This window comes from Paramisgurnus dabryanus, chromosome 16, assembly GCF_030506205.2.
Source record: "Paramisgurnus dabryanus chromosome 16, PD_genome_1.1, whole genome shotgun sequence".
NCBI classification, from domain to species: Eukaryota; Metazoa; Chordata; class Actinopteri; order Cypriniformes; family Cobitidae; genus Paramisgurnus; species Paramisgurnus dabryanus.
The window spans coordinates 21,218,375-21,241,586 of record NC_133352.1 but is presented as its reverse complement, the minus strand read 5'-3'; the positions used below and the strand labels follow the sequence as shown (position 1 = coordinate 21,241,586).

General features: G+C 36.3%; 5 protein-coding genes across 7 annotated transcripts; 1 reads left to right on the top strand and 4 right to left on the bottom strand.

Moving 5' to 3' along the window:
* The first annotated feature begins 21 nt into the window (after positions 1 to 21).
* syce3 (synaptonemal complex central element protein 3) lies at positions 22 to 723 on the top strand. Of its 2 annotated transcripts, none has more exons than XM_065270225.1 (3): positions 22 to 133; positions 351 to 459; positions 541 to 723. In XM_065270225.1, exons 2-3 carry the CDS (start codon positions 351 to 353, stop codon positions 720 to 722), a joined length of 291 nt encoding a protein of 96 aa, XP_065126297.1. In that variant the 5' UTR covers positions 22 to 133; the 3' UTR covers position 723. The 2 variants fall into 2 exon arrangements, with proteins under 2 accessions (XP_065126297.1, XP_065126288.1); XM_065270216.1 differs by having other exon boundaries at positions 68 to 133; positions 336 to 459.
* Positions 724 to 2,253: 1,530 nt separating this feature from the next.
* lcp2b (lymphocyte cytosolic protein 2b) lies at positions 2,254 to 6,906 on the bottom strand. The gene is made up of 15 exons (XM_065270206.2): positions 6,381 to 6,906; positions 5,308 to 5,370; positions 5,135 to 5,181; positions 4,825 to 4,890; positions 4,709 to 4,737; positions 4,589 to 4,623; positions 4,313 to 4,505; positions 4,142 to 4,224; positions 3,984 to 4,047; positions 3,819 to 3,914; positions 3,679 to 3,742; positions 3,541 to 3,598; positions 3,225 to 3,299; positions 2,896 to 3,051; positions 2,254 to 2,740 (listed from the first exon to the last, which is right to left on the bottom strand). Exons 1-15 carry the CDS (start codon positions 6,453 to 6,455, stop codon positions 2,615 to 2,617), a joined length of 1,230 nt encoding a protein of 409 aa, XP_065126278.1. The 5' UTR covers positions 6,456 to 6,906; the 3' UTR covers positions 2,254 to 2,614.
* A 2,118-nt stretch (positions 6,907 to 9,024) lies between these two features.
* On the bottom strand, positions 9,025 to 10,837 carry wnt8-2 (protein Wnt-8a ORF2). The gene is made up of 6 exons (XM_065272131.1): positions 10,664 to 10,837; positions 10,525 to 10,558; positions 10,199 to 10,337; positions 9,998 to 10,123; positions 9,695 to 9,837; positions 9,025 to 9,618 (listed from the first exon to the last, which is right to left on the bottom strand). The coding sequence occupies exons 1-6, from the start codon at positions 10,729 to 10,731 to the stop codon at positions 9,064 to 9,066; spliced, it is 1,065 nt and encodes a 354-aa protein (XP_065128203.1). The 5' UTR covers positions 10,732 to 10,837; the 3' UTR covers positions 9,025 to 9,063.
* Positions 10,838 to 11,131: 294 nt separating this feature from the next.
* On the bottom strand, positions 11,132 to 18,900 carry wnt8a (wingless-type MMTV integration site family, member 8a). 2 transcript variants are annotated; one of them, XM_065272119.1, is made up of 7 exons: positions 15,163 to 18,900; positions 13,177 to 13,310; positions 13,032 to 13,065; positions 12,770 to 12,908; positions 12,475 to 12,600; positions 12,228 to 12,370; positions 11,132 to 12,088 (listed from the first exon to the last, which is right to left on the bottom strand). In XM_065272119.1, the coding sequence occupies exons 1-7, from the start codon at positions 15,181 to 15,183 to the stop codon at positions 11,522 to 11,524; spliced, it is 1,164 nt and encodes a 387-aa protein (XP_065128191.1). In that variant the 5' UTR covers positions 15,184 to 18,900; the 3' UTR covers positions 11,132 to 11,521. The 2 variants fall into 2 exon arrangements, with proteins under 2 accessions (XP_065128191.1, XP_065128183.1); XM_065272111.1 differs by having other exon boundaries at positions 13,032 to 13,310.
* Positions 18,901 to 19,033: 133 nt separating this feature from the next.
* tmsb2 (thymosin beta 2) lies at positions 19,034 to 20,840 on the bottom strand. Its single transcript, XM_065272140.1, has 3 exons — positions 20,683 to 20,840; positions 19,856 to 19,960; positions 19,034 to 19,358 (listed from the first exon to the last, which is right to left on the bottom strand). The coding sequence occupies exons 2-3, from the start codon at positions 19,953 to 19,955 to the stop codon at positions 19,321 to 19,323; spliced, it is 138 nt and encodes a 45-aa protein (XP_065128212.1). The 5' UTR covers positions 19,956 to 19,960; positions 20,683 to 20,840; the 3' UTR covers positions 19,034 to 19,320.
* Between the last annotated feature and the right edge of the window lie 2,372 nt (positions 20,841 to 23,212).

Genomic DNA, 23,212 nt, shown 5'->3' with positions numbered 1-23,212 from the left:
GTCATTTCAGGGCGAGTGTGTGCGCGTTCACGCAAAAGAGCCGTTAAATCCGCGTGCATTACCTGAGTGACTGCCAACAGTGGATATTAAACAAGAACTTTTAAAATTGTCAGCATTTCTCTACTTTAAGAAGGTAATGTGGTTAAATTTTTTAATTATAATTTTCATATTAAACATACCTTTACAATAAAAAATTTATTTTAATTCGTTCGTTTTATTTGGGCAAGCAATATTTTTTAAACAAGTAACCATCACAAACGGTTACATTTTACTTCCCGTCGTCTGTAAATCGCACTGAAAAGTTAATTTTATTTTCAAAAGTAAAAAAAGGTTAGTTTACTGGTTTTCAGATGTCTGACGCTAATTCAAAGGTGACATTTTCTGAAGACTTTAATCGCGAGAGTTTACAGCTCAACCAACATTTGGAGAAAATGACTGAGGAAATGGAGAACATTTCAGGTACGCATAAATCTAAAAGTATGTCACGTGTCATAAGAATGAAAGATTGCCTGCATTAATAATCATTGTTCTTGCCCTTAGTGAAGTTGACATGCATGGCCTATGATATGGTCGTCCTGCGCACCAGCCCTGATCTTTCTGAATCTATGAGTCGTCTTGAGGATGAGTTCCTAAAATGCAAAGCTGTTATCTGTGGCCCTACAGTTGGAAAAGATCAAGAATTTCACCCTGTTGCTGAAGACCAGAATAACACTCAACAATAGATTATTTAAAGGCATATGTAACTCAATTAGCCACAGTGCAATATGTATTTGTTATCTGAGATTATTTTTTTGTCCTGACATGTCAATAAAATGTTTCCACAAAACAAATGTGCACTTATTATAAATCTGATCTGTTGGATGCAAAATAGTGGCCTAAACCTATTTAAAGTGGTAAGCACAGATATTCATTGAATTGGTTTGTTTAGAGCACATGTGATTATCTGCAGATTAATGGCATAAAGTGCACTCAAAGCAGATAAATATCTTAGATCTTAGATTAGAATCATTTAATTCTTCTTGGGATGTTGTTTCCTTATGCAGATTATCCAAGTGAGAACTATTTACTTTCTCTGGCTTATGTAGATTTATTCTGTTGACACATTTGGATCAAGTGCTAAATCCTTTTACAAACCCATTAGAATTAGCTGAACCTTATGATGCTTGTAAAATTTGTTGCACATACATGTCTATAAATTCCAAATAATACTCTATATTCTATTAATAATCTATGCATAATAATGTAATACAATGTGTGTCTATGTGCTACAAAAGATGGAGTTTGATGGAAACGCAACCAACATCAACGCACATACATCTACAGCTGTCCTGGATTATGTTTTAAAACAGCTGGATTTAATGTCAGAACTTATAGACCAATTGGAAGGTAAAGATAAGATTAATATTTTTCATTACTTTGTTGACTGTTGCACCTATCAGTTCTTGGATATTGCTTTTATAGATTTAAAACAAGATTTGGAAAATAACCTAATAAAATTAATGACAGTGTACGGTTTGAAGAGTCCACAGGCTTATGTCTTGACAAATTCTGATATGTGCTGGCAGTTTGAAAGTTCCTGTAATTACAATTTTGGCATTAATACGTTAGTTAGCGTTTGAATGGCTGTTGCTTGAACACATTTTAGGAAAATGTGGCATCTCTGCCATGACAGTTTAATCTGACTGACTGCCGCCAGTACTAACACAAACATATCAGCACTCAGAACCTCCCAGACTCCTCCAGGGCTGTCATTATTGTATTTTATTATGTCTTAAAGACTTTTTAATCCCAGATAAGCATGAATAAATGTCATATACATTTACAGTTACTTGCAAAGTTTACAACAACATAGTCTAATTTTTTGGCCTTTTATAAGATTATGACCTGCTAAAGCTTTGTTTCAGATTGCGTATTGCAAAACAGAATAACAGAATAAAAGAGTTTCCTGGTGCAGAAAAGTTTGAGTAAAACATAACAAATGCTTCTATTTTTATACTTTGGTTACAGTAAACACAGCCTGTTGTACTAGTCATGTTTCATTCAGTCATATGGAATAAAAGTGCTTTATTGTACTTTCAGTGTCTTGTTGTTGTATGTTCAACCACTACACTCTTTGTTTTCAGTGAAGACCCAGCTGCTGCTGTGTAACATGACCGAGTGCTTCAAAGACCCTGACATATTGGTGTGTCACCAGGCTGACATGGAAACCCAAGCGTGGCAGTGCTCAGATATTTGAAGAAGTGTAACTCAAAGTAAATTAGTAGAGTGGATTTATTTATAATATGTGCTGTGTTACTTTAACGGTACAATCTAATAGGAAAAAGCAAGCACTTGAAAGACATGTTTAAACCTATAGTCATATTGCATTAAAGTTTCTTTTGGAAAAAAATATATGCATGGCATAATTGTATGAAATGTTTTAAAACCATATTGAAAGAGAATCTGAATATGATTTACTAATGCAAAGCTGAGTGCATATGTACATTGTTAGGTCTAATATTCTGTTTAAATAAATTAAAGTTGTTACAATCTAATCACAAACTGCTACTGATCTCCATGTCTGTTTAATACTGGAACCCAGTCAGCATTGTAGATTGCTTTTCTACAGTCTGTCTCAAAAACCAGCTGGGAACATGAGACAGCACTGTCGCTGAGGTCCAGCTCCACGGTCCATTCCATCTATCAGAATTAGTGGGGCCTTCATGTGATGCGTGACAATATCCATAACGCTGGCGAAATTCTGCGACACATGAAGTTGACTGGTTAAGAAAGTTAACTGAAGCAGTAAAATTGGGCCTAATCTCAACTCAGTCCACACTCTGAGATTATTGTGATTTTTCATCAGCACATCATCCATGACAGAAATTTTGTGTCTGAATCAACAGATCCCATTACCTCAACGCCTTTCATGCCAGTGCCCAGGGAATAGCCATCCTTGTTTCCAAGGAAACGAATCTGGATGTTGTACACTTTGTGCTGGTACAGCACCATTAGTGTGTATGGCTGCTCTGTGCATCCCTTTGAGCTGTCTCTTATTAAGAAAGCGCCATCCTGAAAGGATACCGGGTTATACATATTTAATTTGTTGACACATTCTAAAAAATGTGCAAAACAGATCTAGAAGGTGCAGTCAGTGTAATCGCATATATTTTATTAAGATTATTTAAATTGTGTGTAGCCTACACAAGAAAACATTTTATGACCAAAACATGAAAGGATCTCACTTTATTTACGTGTCTGAGGGAGACTTCTGCTTCTCCACGACTCATTTGACCCACGTACCACTGGGGATCCATGTCCTGTGTGCACAACAAAATTACAATTATATTGTGTTGTTTTTCATCTTAGGCAATTCATTTGTATGTTCTGTGATGACAGGAGGGATAAAAAAGAAAGAATATACAAGGAGAGTATGTCTTTTTGTTTTGCTCCCTTTAAAAAAAATAAGACACGGTCGGCATTGGACAACAGCGTCATCTTGTGGTTGCATAGTCTTACTGCAGTTTAAAGGGTGAAATTTGTTTTTGTGAATGCCCTCACCTGCCCCATCATCATTGGAGGTGGGGGAGGAAACTCTGTGCTTGGTGGTAAGTTAAATCTGTGTTGAAAGATTGCAGAATAATAAAAATAGGTAATGTATTGCTGTCAGGCATGTAAGTTGTTGATAAAGATAAGTACCTTGCTTCAGACACTGGGGGAGGCATTGGTAAGTTGTTAGTATTTTTTTCAATGTGACCTTTTGCTGCAGAGATAAAAAAAAACATGATGTTAATATGTAAAGTTTAGTATTTAAATGGTTTAGATGGATTAAGATTTACCTGGTTTGTTGGAACTTTTTTTGACTGGAAAAGGAAAGCTGGGTTTCTTACTCCGATCCACCTTTGGCACAGCTGGGCCAGGAGTCCCCGTGAATGCTATTTAAATACACAGTCAGAGATCACGCTGTAAAAATACAGAGATGCCTTGAAATCAAACAGGCTTACATTTACTGGAAGGAGGCATAGGCCTGTGTGGAGATGGATCTGGTCGTGCCGAAGGCTTAAATATCTAAAAGTAAATAGACAGAGTCATATTAATCTTAACCTTAAAATTATATAGAGCGTTTTAATTAAACAGCAAAATGTTTATAGTCATAACATACATTAAGCCCCTTTGGAAGGGATGCAGATTTGTTGGCTGTGGTGGGCCTTGCATTCCGATCACGGGAAGCACAAGGGCCGCTGTCTACACACAGGCACACATCAAAATACAAAACTGATGCATCTTGTATTTGTGCACTATATTTTATGATAACAGTGGTATTATGATTTACCCAAATAGTCTCCGTCGCCCAGAGGCTTGGCAACACGAAAGTGACTTGGTATATCTAATGGCTTTTCGGTGGGGGGTGGTTCATAGTCATCCTCACTGGATCCATCTTCATTACATTGGTCTGCACAAATGTAGTTGTCTTCACAGGTGTTAACATCTGGCTCCTCATAGTCACTGTCACTGTCTTCCTGGTCCTATAAACAAAACGAAACAGTTATAGTTCAAAACGAGCTAAATAGATGAGTCTACATTAAGAAGAAAAAATAAGGATACTCACAAATTCATCAGAATCCCAAGCGGCAGCATTAGCTTCTAAATGTCATAAAAGCATAAAATGTGTTTTAAGTCGTGCTCTTTGAACAGGCTAGTACATTTTTGTTTGCTGCAAAAGTATTACCTTGCTTTGGAGGCTTCGGTTGTTCTGATCTGGGCAATGCAAAAGTTTTACAATAATATAAGAAAGCATTCTTAATAGAGCTCTGTTTTATATTACAGACATGAAAATGAACTTACCGATGAAATAGGTTTTTTCTTTGTTTATTATTCTGATTAATATCTTTGCTGATCTTTGTGATATATCTGAAAGTAAAGAAACGAAGATAAGCCTAATTGTATGGTGTATGCATACCGTATTTTGGTTGTATGGTGGGTTATGATTGTATCTATCTATTTTACACATGTTTGGAGGCTTGCGTACATTTTCATTATAATAAATACTGGTGATTGACTTTATACTTTTAAGTACTTTGTTACCACGTTTTGTCTGTCAGACATTTCTTGCATAAATTAATTTTAATAAAAAATGAATCATTTTGTTACTCACGGTATATGTGCTGTGGGAAACTGCTTGAGATCTTTATCAGACATGTTCTGAAACAAGACACAAATAGGAATAACCTGTTTTGTGGTAGAATGTTCTTCAGTATATGTAGGCCTATGTATGTATAAATGTATGTAATCATTTTATTGTGTGTGTCAAAAGGCGACTGGACTTACCAAAAATCTTGCGCCAGTCATGTTACTTTTCTTCACTACTTTGTCACACCCCGCCAGTCTCATCTGATAAAATATGTGTGAAAGCAAACCCGTGGTCACACTTCATATTTTAGCTCAGTCTTAAACAGTTCTCTCTTTCTTGTGTTACAGCATGTTTATTCAACATAACTTTGCAAACCAGGTATTTCCTATCCATTACTGATGCAAAAGATTTAGATCTTGATTCATTTTAATAAATATGTTTTTGTGCACTTCACCAGAGTGCTTTTGGCCCAAAATAGACTATCAGCCAGTTGAAACTGAAAGTGGCAAACGTGTCAAGTATGCAATGCATACTCAAAATGTGACCTCTGCATTTAACCCATCCTAGTGAGTAGTGAACACACACACTGCAAGTTGTGAACACACACCCGGAGCAGTAAGCAACTATCCCAGTACCCGGAGAGCAATTACGGTAAGGGGCCTTGCTCAAGGGCACCACAGTTGACCCCTAAAGAAAGCTGCAACTGCCCCCTTAAAGGGGCGCTACAACTGTACCTTTAAAGGGGCACACAAAAACCCAAACTGCATGACAGTTTATTAACCACACTTGAAGCTAAAGAGAAACAGTGAAAAATTTGCTAAACAGTTAAACAATTATCTATTAGGCTTTGATAAAGTTAAAGGGCAAAGGGGTGGTTTCCCGGACAAGGATTAGCTTAATTCAGGACTAGGCCTTAGTTTAATTAGGAAATAAAACTAGTTTTAACAAACATGCCTTACTAAAAACATTACTTGTGTGCATTTTGAGGCAAAACAAAGGTCCCTGTTATATTTTGAGATATGTCAGTGCAAGTTATTTTCAGTTTGGACAGCTCTTACATTTATTTTAGTCTAGGACTAGTTTAATCCCTATCCGGGAAACGGCCCCAAAGAGTTTAAAATAAAATACTAAAATACTCATAAAGGTAGAAAAGTCAGTATTAACAAAACATGAGAGATAAATTATAAATCCTCATATCATTCGTTTCTTCTAACTAAATGCATGTCATTAAATGTGCACTAGGAATGTATGATAGGAAAGCCATACTCACTCTTTTAAGATAGTCAGCCAGGCTTGCAGAGTTCCAGCCCATCACCTCTGACTTGGATGGTAGATCAGAACTCATTGTGGTTATAAAACCTGTTTTTGCAATAGATAGAAAGTCGACTTTTACAACTGAAAAATGAAGCAGATATGACTTACGCCACAGTATGACTTTGATGAGAACGACTATTCACGAAGTTGTTGATGACCATAAAGAAACACAGCTATCTGTATTTCCTGTAACGTTGTAGAGAGGAAGTGCCTCATCACCAAAGACATGCAAGTCAAAGAAGTAACATTAAGTGTCATTTTAAGCCAAAGCTGCATTGCACACAACGTCATACACAATGAGCATGGTAAGGGTGCATGTTTTATAGCATGACAAAAAAGGTGGACCATAGTTGCATGTAAATAAAAGTTTACAGTTGCAGTAAATTGACTTCCATCCATTCGCCTGTTATACATTGTATTTTACAAACACAGAAAAAGGAAACATTCCTTTTGAGAAGAGAACAGCATGTAATCTAACACCAAGGTGAGAGAGATGAAGGCACTCATCAGTCAACCGCAGGCCAGCAGGACTGCCATGGTGAAGTTGTTGCTTCCCCAGGGTGCTTTGCAAAAAACTTCCACCTTGCATATAGCCTGTAAAAAGCAGAAGGGACTTTTGTTGTAGCAAGATTTAGGTGTTAAAAATATCTTAATGATCATGTGACCTTATTTTTCACCATTTATGGTCAGCCATATCTTAGTGATGTACTGTATGTAGTCATTTTACTTTTGTTTTGTTCTTTTTTTAAGGTGCTAGTTTAATGTTTGTGATTTAAAAACACGTGCTTCTGTTTTACCAAGCATAGACAGCAATACACATAATTGTAAAGTAGACCGAATGACCACAATCTAACTATAAAACATGATCAAATTACTGATATAATCAAACTAAGGCAGAGTCATCACATGTGTCAGAACAGACCTTCTGATGAAGAAACATGGCATTCCTGGTCTTTGTCATGCGCAAGTGGAATCTTTAGGCTAAAAGGAAATAGGTCTTTTGTGGAGTGGAACAGACTGGGATCACTGTTAGTGCTGGGGTTTTGAAGTGGGTAAACAGAAGGGCTCGACTGAGATTACAACCCGATTCTATCCATATGAAAGGTTAGTAAAATAAGATACAAGGAGGGGATGGGATTGGGGGTCATGGCTGAGATGACAACAACATGGTACAGTATTTGAGGGGATGGCCACTTTGTCTCTTATTCATCAGAGCACAGCAGGGTGGCCTGGGAAAACAACATCCTGAAAGGCAAATGAGCTTTCTTTAGTGAGGGAGTATTTAACAAAACCATTTTCTGTTGATTGGAGGTAAGTTTTATAAATGTATTTATATCGTCTTTCATTTTAAGCAGTAGCCTGGTGTTCAGTGAAAATCAGTATTGTAGTACATGCATTTGTGACTATGCTTTATTGTTTGCATTATTTTATTACCTCACTAAAGTCAGTCACTTTTTTTCTAGCAAAGAGAAACAAAATAAAATAACTTTATTTGACATACTTCAGTTCAGTCTATTAAGAGCCCACCCTCCCCACCCCCCTTCTGTGCCGAGACCCCCATTGGAGCCAATATCCCATCATTCATCAGGCCAGACACTTTGGCAGATTTATGACCTTTCCCACTGAGCAAATTGACTAAGCATTATAGTAAAAGCCAAACTAAGGGTACAATCTAATGAAAAGCTTATGAAAAACAAATGCCATCATTAAGACACAAACATAGTGCGCATTCACTTTATGAGAGGTTGTTGTGACGCTGAACCAGACGATCTTAATATCTCGTTGGTTCCCTCGTAAGTGACAAATAATTGAATTTGGAAGCTTGCCTTTGATTTATTTACATGCATCGCAGTGACTTCCGCAGGTGTGATTATATACACCAACACAGCGGATTAACATGCCAAACACCTTCAGCACGGCTGTGTTTCCTACGGGCTTTGTCTGCACTTTTGCTACCCAGGGCAGCATTCTGTACGCATATCAAAGTGCACCGGGGTCCAGGCAAAAGAGGCGCCCAAGGCGATGGGCCAAGTGTGACATAAAGTTAATCCCTTTAAGACTAGGCCTATTCATTAAATAAACGCCCTGCACTATGTTCTACTAATTGAGACCCGATCATTTATTCAAGGGCTTTTTTAGTGTCGCGTGTCTGGAATACAGCGCTCAAATGAGTCATTACTAGGGATAGATAGATAGATAGATAGATAGATAGATAGATAGATAGATAGATAGATAGATGATAGATAGATAGATAGATAGATAGATAGATAGATAGATAGATAGATAGATAGATAGATAGATAGATAGATAGATAGATAGATAGATAGATAGATAGATAGATAGATTTGATCTTTGTTAAATAAAGTTTTATTTATGTATATAATTTATATACAATGTGATACTTTTTATATGCTAACTATTATGACTTTATAACTTTTTATTTCACTCCATTTCAGTTTCATTTTCTTTCACTTCCATAACATATTGACATATAGTCTAGAAGTAAACGAGACCACAACAAATTCACTTGTTTAATTTCATAATAATACTTTAATATATAAATGAATCTGTACAGAAATCACAAATATTAAAAAGTGCATGTATGGGTGTCCTCTCAATAAAATATTATTTTTGCAGTTTTATTTTGGTCCTCGAAGTCTACGCCTTTGCTGTCCGTGATTGCCGTGTCTACGTGCGCACACATGTTTGACAGTGACCTGTGAGCAGTTCTCGCACTTTACTGTGCAACACCAGTGAAACTTGCAATTACAACTGCTTACAACCTCGGTGCGCCTCTCTTCCACGCGCAAACCGCACTCATGACACAGTCTGCGGCAGCTGCGCCTTTCCCACTGGGTAAGACTTTCTCCGTGTTGCACGCATTCACGACCCTCGGTGCCCAGAAGCCCAAGGCTTAGATTCTTGGCACAGTAATCTGGTGAATCCTCCAGGTATATGAGGTCTGTCCGGGCTATGGAGTTGAACGCGTCTGCCATGGCCATGCGATTGTCGGCGCTGTTTCCCGCGCGCATTCGTCTCTTGTCAAGTTCCAGTTTTTGAGCCTGGTCGTGCTTTACTTTCAAGTAATTGCCGATCTCACGGAAGTCAGACAGTTGCATCCAACATGTTTGCATTGAGCAACTTTCTGACATACCATGGCACCTACAGATTCTCTTCATTGTCGCCTTTACAGCCTAAAACACAAATTGTTGTACATTTGTATGCTATATGATTAAACAATAAGCTGTCTAGATTTATCGTTTGACTTACCAAACGGCCAGCTTCATTATTGTGCAGATTAACTGCAGCTCGAGAGTCTTGACCTGTCTCCAGCGCATCCACATATTGTTTTGAAATTCTCTCTCCGAATTCCACATTGTCGCTACAGCCTCCCCAAATCCAACCACGACCCCCTGAAATAGAAAATAAGATCTTAGTAAAAAAAAAGACTCAAATAATGTTTCTTGTTTTGTTAACATTTCTATCATTAAATCAACAATTGTAATGTTTATTTTACAAGGATAGGTCAATAACTATAAGTTTATGAAGTCATAAATAGCCTAATATTCGTACCGATTTTGCCGTTCCTTGAACTGTCACATCCACAGTCGGCAAGGTCTCCGAGACTGCAGTTTCTGGTTAAAGTGTACATAACTCCGGCTGCGCTTATTGCATGGACAAATGACGTCTCTCTCGTTGCTAAAAGAGTACACGATATAAATCAGCTTCATATTTACATTTTCTAAAAAATATACATTTTGGAGAGTATCTTACCACTTCTAAATCCCTTATGTGTAGAAAGTTGCAATGCGCTGTCCGGACAATTCCACCTGTCCCATGCAAACTGATGTTTGCACTCCTGTATCCCGCTCTGCGCACCAACCTGTACACTGCTTGCATAAGTAAGATACGCCTAATAGGAAATAAAAGGAGATTGTTAATTTTATTGAAGTTTTAAATTGAAATTAATTTAGTAAAACTTTTTTAACAGAAAACGGTTACATTTTGATTGAATGTTTGCTAGGTTTTAGTACTTCTTTCGACTTTAAAAGAGTTGTTTTATCAAACATATTGCAAAGATGTGAAAACCATAGCTTTACCTTAGGTCCAGTCATCAGCAGGTTGTTCATTGCCCTATGGAACGTAAATGGAATACAAATTACGCATTTTACATTAACAAGACCAGTTATGTTTTCATTACAACTATAATTATTTAGTAATTCATAAATGCGTCCTTACCATGTGTTCCCAAAGAGAACCTTGTCACAAATAAAGAATAGAAAGACCCAAAGGAAGAAGTAAGCCATTGTTAATAAACTTCTTATAGATTCACTCTGATAGTCATTCAATGTGATTCTCCGTCATGGATTTTATACTCTCCCAATCTGGAGTCAGACGGCAGAATACCTTTTGTTTTAGAATTCCTGTCCAACTATTGGTCAGCAGCTACTAGCCAAGTCAGGGAAACGCCTCCAATGAACTTCAAAGGAAATCAATACACGACAGTTTATTCTCTCTCCGCTGGCAGTGTAGCAAGTCGTTGGGACTTTAGGTGTGCGTGGACCAATTTATTCCCCAATAAACATTTCAAGCCCTAAATAGATGATAAATTGTTCCATGAAATTGACCACTCAGAGACTGCAGTTATGTTTAAATATTTAATGTTCTTCCAATGAGAAAATTAGTGAATATATAAACAATGTGATAGTTTAAAAAATAATTGCTTTAAATAAGTTCCATAAAACATAACACTTCAAACCCCTTGTGAAACACTGTCAAACGAACTTCAATAAAACACAATATCGGTGCAAATATTCAAAACATCCTTTAAACATATTTCAGTAACAAAATCTGTGATCTAATGTAAAGAACGAAAAAGTGCATTTAATGAACATAAAGTCGTACATTTAGAAGTATGTGAACCATCCAATTGACAGTGAGAGAGAGGAAGACCTTGTAGGGGATGAAATTACATTTTTTTTTCTGTCAGCAATGTGCAGAATAATTTAAGTGAAAAACAGCACATCTTAAAATATAATTTAAAATATATTTACATATTACAAATGTACAACTAAATATAAATGCAAAATATGAGTGTCATCTATTACGCGTGTGTTGCCTTCTGCGTGAATGGTTGTGCGGCCGACGGCTTTTATTCCTTTTTGCGCAAAAATACTTCGTAACAGTCTGAGTGCATGTGTCGCATTTGACTGTGCAACACCAGTGGAATTTGCAGTTACAACTGCTCACAGTCTCTATCTTTCTCTCTTCTACTTTTAGACCACATTCATGGCAGAGCCTCCTGCAGCTTCTTTTTTCCCACTGGGAAAGATTTTTCCCGCTTTGTAAACATTCGCGTCCTTCTGTCCCATGCAGTCCCAGGCTATGGTTCTTTGTACAGTAGTCTGGCGAATCTTCCATATAAATGAGCTCTGTGCGCGCTACAGAGCTGAAAGTGTCAGCGATTGCGCCACGATTGTCGGCACTGTTTCCTGCTCTCATCCTTATTTTGTCCATCTCAAGTTTCCGTGCTTGGTCATGCTTGATTTTCAAATAGGTACCGATATCCCTGAAGTCAGCAAGCTGCATCCAACATGTCTGAATACTGCAGCTTCCAGACACACCATGGCACTTGCAGGTTCTCTTGAGTGTTGCCTTGACAGCCTAAAAAAAACCATAAAAGTTTTACAGTGAGCCTTTGTAACCAAACTATTGATATCAACGAACTATTTCGATCGACTCAAAATAAATCTGAAAATAATGAATATTGCATATTATAGATATCATCAATAAAAATACTTACCAGTCTACCAGCCTCGTTGTTGTGCAGATTTACTGCAGCGCGAGAGTCGTGACCATTTTCCAGCGCATCGACAAATTGTTTGCCGATTCTTTCTCCAAAGTCAACATTGTCACTACAGCCTCCCCAAACCCAACCACGACCACCTTTAAAAAAGCAAAAAGTAAAAAGTAAGCATTGATGCCATCGTTTCAAACACATATTAGTTATAATATAACAAATTATCATATAAAAAAATACCAACTCATACCAATTTTTCCAACCTTGGAGTCGTCACAGCCACAGTTATCGAAGTCTCCCATGCTGCAATTTTTGGTTAAGGTGTACATGACCCCAGCAGCACTTATGGCATGCACAAAAGCGGTTTCTCTGGTGGCTTAAGTGGAAAAAAAAAACGTTAGCTATTTTTATATTTTTGGTCAATTAAAAAAAGTTTTTCTAAGTAAAGCCATATAGTGAAAAAAAAACAGTACAACAAAATGCTACTATTAAGCCGAAATTAATCGAAATATTTCTTCATTTTAAGACACTATAACAGTGCTTACCAATCCTTAGACCCTTGTGTGTGGATAACTGGAGTGCGCTTTCCGGACAGTTCCACCTGTCCCATGCAAACTGATGTTTACATTCCTCAATACCGCTTTGTGCGCCTGCCTGCACACTGCTTGTGTATGTAAGATAAGCCTGTTGAGACGAAAAAAATATTACTTACATTTCAAGTACAGTTCAAATTAAGTAATATCATAATAGCATTTAAAATAAATGACGTTTAAGTACAAGTGTCATAGATGTTAATTTTTAAATTACCTTTGGTCCTGTCATGAGGAAGTTATTTACTGACCTAGAAAACAAGAAGAAAAAAGACGTTAGCAAATATTTTTTGTAATTTAGGAAATATATCAGTGACTGATAATAACAAATGTTTTTTTCTATTCTGTAAAAAATACTGTACCATGCTGTTGTCGACAATATGTGACAGCACATAGACATCACCAACGATGCAAAAAGCTGGCAAGGGTTCATTGCTGCGTGAGCGACCCCTGATTCTTCAATGTTCCCTTCTTGTTGAGATCCAAGGCACAAACACTGAGATGGATACCCAGAGAGAGATAGAAAGTACTGACTAGGTGATTGACCGAGCACGGTATTTATACCTGTCGCCAACTTTGAAGTGACGACCTCTACGTCTTTTCACGTCGATTTGAGAAAAAAGAGATACCTGTCACTCAAATCAACTATTTTTATTAGGTCCCTTACTATGTTTTTATCACGAGGGTTATGTTCTTAAAAATATACAAATAATAATACTTGTAACATAGTAGTGTTCAAGTAAACATTTTTACTGCCTTAATTTATTAACAATAATTAAATTGTCATTATAAGTCAACTTATTATTTTAAATTGTGACTGGTTGCTAGCTCAGAAAAACAACTTGGAAATGTCTTAACTTATTGGATAAGTTAAAGTGTAGTCAAAATTAAATAGCCTTCTAGTATAGGCTATTTGCATACTTTGTTGATTCGTCAGACAATATCTGTTGGACTGTCCAAAGGGATCAGAGTGTTCAGCTAATATCCATTTAAGACTTGTCTGTTTAAAGTGTCCAGTAGTGTATTCCTGCAATACACTGACTGTTGATTGCGCATTAGACATGCAGCAGTGACGCATTGTTTTATCAAATGGCTCTATAATTTTTTAAATAAAGTTTAAGATGTCCGAAAATAATAATAGCATATTTTTAATTAATAATGCTGCTTAAATGCAATTCCTATTTCAACCACAGGGCATTTCTACAGCTTTCAAAACTTGCTGATTTTAGGTTAGCCTATTTTTAAGGAAAATTTCCTTATTTAACCTCTCACGTTCTGGGAAGGTTTTTGACTGGGAAAATGACACTAAAATGTAAAGGGCAGCTCTACATTGTATACAAAAGCCATAAAATCATTCGGCTCTGTCCGCTAAGGGCCATGCAAATAACGTAACACGTCTGCGCCACTGACACAGTGGTGTTAACAGAAGACCACGGCTGATGTCCTGGGAACAGCGCTGGTGTGAAATTTGTCTGGAAATTTATATGACACATCTTAATACGCAGCATGTCATGGTACTGACATACAATATAAATACAATAAAACAATACAATTCATAAAAAATAGCTGTTATATTTTAGGTGTCAGGACATTTAAATAATGTCTATTGTGGTTCCCAGATCCACTGCACAATAAAAAAAGTCACATGCCTTCTTTTTGAAACAAAACGGAACTAATCATTGCATTATAATAATCAGAAAATGTTTTCATAACGCTTGGTAACTGCCAAGTTTTATCAGAATTCAATCATGTGCCATATAAAACAAATTAAAAATAGATAAACTCAATTCACACTACGTTATTACTTGTCGCTGCGGGATCAGCAGCTGTACCACGGCTCAATGTAAACAAAAGACTAATTATCATGAGAGCAATTATATTTCATCAATTTACTTTCGATGACTTTTGCGATTAATTAATACGCGGTGAAGATGTGATTTCATATTGTTGCGCTGGGAAAGATTAATTGTTGAAACCACGTATTGACATCTTCGAATCAAATCGTTAACCACTCAAAATCCCCATTTAAAACAACATTTATTCGATGGTGGGATAATGGATTATCCAGCGCTGCTCGTGGGAAAACAATAGAAGGACGTTCAAGTGAGGATAATCCCCACTAATTGGACATCGCCATCATCAAATCTACAAGTTGCCTGAAACCTAAATTCCCACACCTACTTGTCACCAAACAACCCCATATTACGCGATGATCTTAACGCATAGACCTAACTTTCTTAAACGCCCTGTTGCGCACATTCCATGATGTTTTTTTAAATAAATATAGGCAACAGGGATGCGCAAATAATCATTTAAACACTCTAAAAACCCATCACACCGTTGCGTACCTTGCTGCACAGATGATCCATTTTGACGAGTCACACGGAAGCTCACGTGCAGCTCATTAGCGCATGCTTTGTTAAACATTTCGCCTTGTTTTGTGATTAAGATAAGTTTTTATACATTGATTAAATACTATATACAGGCTGTGAATGGGCAAGTTTATGTGTTTTCCTGCGCAACACAAAGTTAATTAAACCAATTATTGGCGTTTAAAGGTGCTAAAGTCTTTATCAGTTTACTTCATTAGTTTTATTCATGTCAGTAATGCAAGTTATTTATGTCCGTTCAATAAAAACGATAAGGGTTAAGGAAGAAATGTGGTCGTGGAAGACGGGTGGCAAGAACAGAGACGCCAGCCCAGACGAGCTCCACAATAACACTTCAGCCATGGTTGAGTTCAAAGGAGACGTAGGCGCGTCCTCTAGCACCTCATCAGCAGGTGTTAATTGTAAAAAAACAAGAATAGGCCCGTAAAATGCATGTATTATCCAATGCAATGCACAGCTTGCTGTATCAGTATGCGATGCATACATTTTTTTATGCGATGCATACATTTTGATCCGGTGAGGGAACAGGAGCTGCTTATAGTGATTTTGCTCTGCATCAATTATAATTTATGTTTTTTTGTATATATAATCAAAACTACTGATAAACCTTTAACATGGCTGCAAATTAACATATTTTTTTGTTTTTAACTAAATGGGAGTCAGAGAAGGGGACTTTTAAGACCTGCTTAATACAAAAACTCTCCCCAGTCCTCTAAAAAAAGTCTGCGGTGTGTTCAAGTCCATTGACTGGGGTCACTGTCACTTCTACGAGCTTAAGTTACATTGACAACGCAGCAGCTTATTATAGTGATGATTTGCCCTTTTCAGACGATCTTTGAAATGGAATAAAACAATGGAAGAACAGCATGGATAATAGTTTGTTATGCAGTACAAGTTGTTTGTATTGTAAAGAATGTTGAAACAGATGTGTGCACATGAGACAATCCATTCAATTTAAGCAATTCTGGTTTTGAAAGTTAGGATAACTGCTTTGAAAAGTGTTTACTGTCTTTATATAAGTTCTAGCTCATACAATGGTGCTAATACTACATATGGCAAATGTAAATATTTTAATCAACAGTATTATTAAAATTATTAAAACAAACAGCTTAACACTATCCAATAGATACATGCATTTAACCTGTTGTTTAATTTTTTTTACTATACATTTAAGTGTGAATAACTTGAACTTTAATGTCTTTAGTCTTGAAGATAGGTAGCCTACAATAATATTATTTTAATAAAGATAAAAAATTATGTTTGGTTTATTTGTGAGAAGTCCTGCTGTCTTTTAAAATTAAACCTGCTTTCTGATTGGCTCATAGAATTTTCATCTATAAACTACACTCTGAAAGTGACAGCGCCACCATATGGTCTAAATGAGCGATCAGTGTTTTTTTTATAGATATTAAAGGCAGGGTGCATGATCTCTGAAAGCCAATGTTGACATTTAAAATCACCTAAACAAACACGCCCCTACCCCAATAGAATCTGGACCTTCTTTTGATAGACCCGCAACGATGTTGGTTAGTAGACATGCCCCATTGGCTAAAGTTTGTTTTGGTACTCAACCCGACCCCCTTTTCCAAAGTGTTTTTCAAAAATCATGCACCCTGCCTTTAACATAGGTTATAAGAAAAAAATTAGTACTAATTTTATCTCTTATTTGAAAGTGTATTAATTAGAACTTTATTTTATGAATAAAGTCAAAAGTCTGGTGGGCTTCATTGGTAAATTTTTTGCTCACGTGTTCCAAATAAGCTCACTTCATGAAGGAACTGTTTATAAAAAAAATCCCTTTACAAATGTTTCGAGTGCCAGTACTAAATAACATTCAACATGAATAACATGCAATATTCAAAACTCTTTACTTCATGAACAAAGAATGTCACCCTTTGCAATAATCATTGTTTTATTGCTGAGAAAAATTTCTAGCATAGACAATGTTTAATGTGCCTGAAGGTGACATGATTTTTGGACAGGTGAGTTTTCTCCTCCTTTTCATTATTTAGTTGGGATACGCATTAGCAAACATCTATTATACAATGATGCTACACATTGTATAATTATTTAAATATAATAAAAAAAGGTAAGTAAGGTAAAACTTTGGTATGATAAAAGCACACATAGATCTGTTATTAAACACTTTCACTCCGAAAATCATCAGAGTTTGTAATGCATGACAATGTTTCCCTTTAAAAATATAAAGTATGTTTGCAAAGACATCCAATATACTGTGGACTAAGCATCATAGTAATTGTTTTTTTTTTTTATTCAAGGTTAGCTTGTGTTGGCTATAGTTTGCATGTTTTCTGGTTAAGCACATCTGTAAAAAAAGTTTTTACAACTCATCTTTCCATTTAAAGAAAAATTATAAAATACTACACTGTAAAAAAATTCCGTAGAAATTACAATGATATTGCAGCTGGGTTGCCGGTAATTTACTGTAGATTAACATTTATGTTATTTACTGACAAGAGTTTGTTCAAAGTTAAATAATTTTTAAATACTAATATATAGTTTTTATCTTTACAGAATAAAACTATACAATAACAGCCTCATGCAAAGCATTCTGGGAACCAGAAATCATCATCAACCTTTTTCTGTTTTTTGCTTCAGATTTTGTTTCCCAGAATGTTTTGCTTGGTGCTGTTTTTTTTAGTTTTACTCTGTAAAGATTTTGTAAATGTTTAATGTTCATTTAACTTTGAACAAAATGTTGCCAGTAAAAAACATAAATTTAAATTTACGGTAAATTACCGGCAACCCAGCTGCAATTTCTACGGATTTTTTTTACAGTGTATTTGTTAATACACAAAAACAATAAATGTATCTCTTATTTGAAATAATATAAATGCATTTACCGAAGAAATGGCTAAAAAAATAACTGCAACCATGATTTACTTATGTGTAAAGGAGGACATTTCTTGATACCTAGATTTCTGACATTTTTATTATATTCACATTTTTGAATTTAGGGGCTCCTCGGGTCTCGCGTGCTCATGAGATAGTAAACATAAAATGTACACTTAAAAATCTAGCTGGAAGTAGTGGGTCATCCGGGTTCTTTTTTTCCTGTTTTTTGAATACTGTGAATTCTGACACTTGCTGATTTTCACTTAGAATGGAAGTAGGCTGTTTGGGAACGCTTATCTATTTTTTGTAACCAGAAGTAAAAGTTGTTTTAAGGCAAATAACGAGGGCAAATAATGTCAAACACACAACACAATACAAGTAAACAAAAATCAATTTGTTCAATGTACTGTCGATGTCAGTGATATATATTTGCCTTACATGAGCTCAGACACCATCAATGAAATGTAATAAGTGAATTTGCTATCTGATAGGCCCGAAAATTGGGAAGTTATAATAATGAAAAGGTTTTAATTCGGTAGTAGTCTACTATATCTATTGACTACAATGATTTTGTGTTTGATCTTTAATATTCTTTGTAAATGCCATGCTTCCATTAAGTGAACACTTTTCCATAGATTATAGGGCACAGGTCAATTAATTAATATTTATAAATGTGAACTTTATTCACAGGATTTTTTAACTCAAGATCAAATTAGCATCAGGAAACTACTGTATAGTTCTGAATTGTGACAACTTACCCCAAAAGCAAAGCCTGCAGTGGACTATATGCATAGGCAGGTGCATAGCAACAATGGTAAAAATGTTCAATATTACAAAGAGACATATTTGTTGGAGTAAATGTATGATGGTAAACTGCAGTCTCCATACTATTAAAATTTTAGCAAAGAGGCGTGTCTTTTTTGGTCATGTCTAATGCTGTCATGATAATGAAATGCCAGTTTAATATCAGGAGTCATTTTTGGTATTTTATTGTTTTACATATCATTTGTCTTTATTTCATGAAGAAACACTTTTAGAAAATAAACAAAAAAATCACTGCACCTTACAGAACTGGGTAAAATAACTAGTTTAAACCCTGTCTCACATCCTCCCCATCAATCACTCTCCCAATCAGAAGCCCCAGTGACTCCAATCACCATAGTAACCATGCATCACATGGGGCAATAGCACCCTTAAAACAGAAATAGGAAATTGTAATGTCTGTCATCATCTTTTGTGCTTGTCTTCTGCTCCCATAGGTCATGGGGTGGCGTCTCCTTTCCTCTCCTGCTCAATGGCTGAAAATAAAGAGAGTTTAAATAAAAATTAATGGTTTAATATTTATGCTTTGGCAGTATAAGTTCATTTATCATTCCAGAAAAGCTTCTTAAATCTTGAGGGGGGTTGCGTTTAAAGGTTAACTGTGCTCTCTTCCCATCAGGGAACCATGGCATTATTGCAAATGTGATGCTTATTCACATGGGAAAATTTGTTCTGCTTAGGCTTAGGACTGCACTGCAATGCTGATGGAGGATTTTGACGGCAGTGTAGCTGACACCCATCTGCTGATATAAGATGCTCAATAAAACAAGCTGCTTACTAAGCAGTGTTTAAAAGAGTTAGAAAAGGAAAGATATAGATACATTATTTCTAAAAAACATATACTGCATACTATTATTAAAAGAGACAAATGGGAGGATGGACAAAACACTGCAGAGGACAGGAAAAAAGAGACCTATAGGCTACCACACCCCAAGATGAATGCACTGTATGCCGTAATATCATGGATACTCACTTTCTTTGGTGGGAAGAGGGTTCTTCTCTTTTGTCTCTGTCTTTTTCAGCTTGGTTTTGTCAAACTTGGCGATTTCTGTGAGGTCTGGCTTGTCAGACATGTTTGCTGTCAACAGAGATAACAGATGTGACTTGCAGCCACTGGCTATTGACCTTGCTTTGTCTTCTGCATTTAACAAAAGCTTGTTTGTTCACTTGTAATTTAACTTTACGGCTAAGGATATGTAATATGTAAGATTAAACAATAAATATTATTCAAATACTTGTAATACACATATTTTAAACCATCAGCCCATGATTAAATAAAGTCTGTTTAATGCCAGGGAAAATTATTTATATGCCATCTCTCTTCATGTATGTGATGGTGGCATGTAAGCCCACGTGTGCAACAGCTCTGCCATTCGCCATGTATGTATCATGTTACAATGCTAACCGCCCACCTAACAATTCGCCATGTGCCTTAAGATGAATCTACCAATGCAATGCCTGTCTATTTAACTCCTTTGTTTTAAATGGGCATTGTTCTTTTATTAGGTCTTAGTCTTTGTTTTCCACATCAATTCATTCACAACATGAATAATTTTTCAATTTTGCCATATAGGCAGTCTGTTCCTTTTCCTTTTGAGGACCATCACATAAAAATACTGCATTTTCTAATCTTAAGCTCAGTCCACGTTTCTATAACCCTTATCTGTCCGCATTCTCTGGTTGCCGCACCCACTGGCCACTGTAAAATCGCAACCTCCAACCATCACATTTAACAATGCTACTGCTACTACCCACACAAACAAGAGATAAGAATGAGTATTGTTAGAATAAAAGCCTTACCGTAGGGCACAAAGTGGCTTTATCCACTGACTGGTAAAAAGAGAGAAGGATACTGTGTCTGCTATGATTATCCAGACTGCGTCTGCTGGTGTCTGCGTGTCCGCTAGGGTGTGGAATTATGAGAGAGAGAGATCAAGATGGGAGGAGAGAGAGAGAGCGAGAGGGGATGCTGAGAGGTTTTGTCTGAGCAGCCTATCCCTTCTTTGCTTTCTCATCCTATCTACTTAATATTCATGCTCTGTAGAGATGCTTAGGTTATAAATTTATAAAATATAGAATATGACAAATACAGTAGACAACAGGGCAAGTGCCTTTGGAGAACAGGGTTAGCTGCAAGCAGGATTACGTAATGCCAGTGCGTTATACACAGTGAGTGTGTGTTTGTGGCAGCTGTCAGGGGTGGGGGCTGGGATGTCATATTGCTGATTCGTTATAATATGAGAGCTTGAGATCCTGAGTCATCTCTCAGTTTAACATGCGCTCTGGTTAAGCCAATAAATTTATAGAACTGTGCTATGAGTCTGCTTATCATATTAAACGTGTGATGGAAGCTGTAGTCGAAATGAAACCTTAAAATGGCAAGACGAAGGAATATGCTATAATGATTATTATTATCTTTAATGCTACACTGACAGGTGGTACTGACATCATTTTAGGTAGGCATGACTACTTTTCATTAACTATTACATCAGCGTGACATCTTTAGACCATTTTAGTCTGATTACTCAACACTTTTAGAAAAAGAAATCATTTTGAATGTGGCAGTTTAAATATATATGATTTTTAATTTTTAAGTCATGTATAAGAAAATAATACGACAGCATTTTAATATTAAATTCTTTGTTTGCCTTCAACTAAAAAAATTAATTCATAGACATTTGCGATGCACAAGTGTTTTTTATTTTGAGACATTTTTATGTTATTTTTGGTTGAACTGTTCCCTTTAATAAAGCAATGAACATTTTTACAAAAACATCTGTTATTTTCAGTAACCTTGCTCATCTGTTCACATTTGTGTTCATTTCTTTAAGCCAATTCCCTTTACCTTTCAATTTGTCAATTTACCTTGTCACACGAGAACACACTAATACTCTCGTTTGCTCCATTCAGATGTTTTTATATTCTTGCTTCCGACATGTGCCCCCCTTAAAAATCAGTTTCTAAAAATGCATGATCTTTGTTTCTCAAGGTTTCTTGAGATTCTTGACCACAATGTTTGATTACACCAGCAGATGGCGATCTTTCACTGTGTTCAGCAGTCATTTTACTGGCAGCGATAGTTTTTAGTCACGTGACCCACCGACGTGTTACAAGGTTGTGGCCATACGTGATACAGCTTCGGCCATAATCTCGTGAAATCTCGCCGGATGAGCGCTGTTTTCATCCTAATCCTACCCCAAACCTAACCCTAATCCCAACGTTTTAAGGGATTTAGGCCGTAGCTGTATCTTATCTAGCCGGAACCGCTGTTTTCATCCTAATCCTAGCCCCAAACGTAACCCTAAACACAACATCTCGCGAGATTTGGCCATAGCTGTATTCCCTCTGGACAGAACCGTGTTGCATGGCAAGAAAGCCGCAACATTCTTGAAAAACCTCCACTTTTGGTGATTTCTGACACCAGGATTATATTATATTATATTATATTAATAAAAAGCAATAGCGTTGTGTGGACATAATACTCTTAATACAACAAATGATCTAATAAAGGTGCAAAATGATTAGCAAAGATTGCATTTTCACTCTTTTCACATCACTTCTGTAATTTTACAGGAACTCTTTAGCTAACTTTAGCAGTTTGTGTAACTAACGTTAACCTTTAGCCTAAGTACGCGACAACAATTCAGGTATGAAATAACGCACAAATATGACGATTGGCTAAAAATTGCAACGATATATGCAGTGTTTACGTGATGTTACCTTTGATGAAGTGGTCACTGTAAATACGAATGAACTAGATGGCTGCCATTGTTTCCCCTCACTGGGGACAGAGGCACATAACGTTACGTTTACGGCACAACATCCAAAAATTCTCCTTTTTGGGGTTTCTTCTCTTATGGCATTCTGTAGAAGCATAGCCCAGGCTTGTCTCCTCGTCATTTAGTGCAGTTTATTGCTAAACAACTATTTAGTATTTAGGCTACACATAAGAAATCCCTCGCTTCTTAACCTGCGGACAACAGCAGATTCACGTCGTGCATGACGTCACATCTTAATAGTGTAGGTCGACTCATTGGAAATTTTTGTATGCAAAAATGGGACTCTTTGTAAGCTATAGTGTTGTTAAAAGTTCTGATAAATGCTTTCTCTTTAAGTCCTTAAGTAAATACATCACAAACATATTTCATGCAATTGCAACGTGATCATGACCTAAACACTGCTTTTTAATTTTTGTTCCAGGTAAATAGGCTTCAGTACATGTTTACAATTATTTTAGAAAAAAATCCAGTGTATAGGTCAAAAAGACAGAAGACTGCTCAAAACTTCTGTTACTAACACAATAGTTGTACCTTTTAATAAATTAGAATTT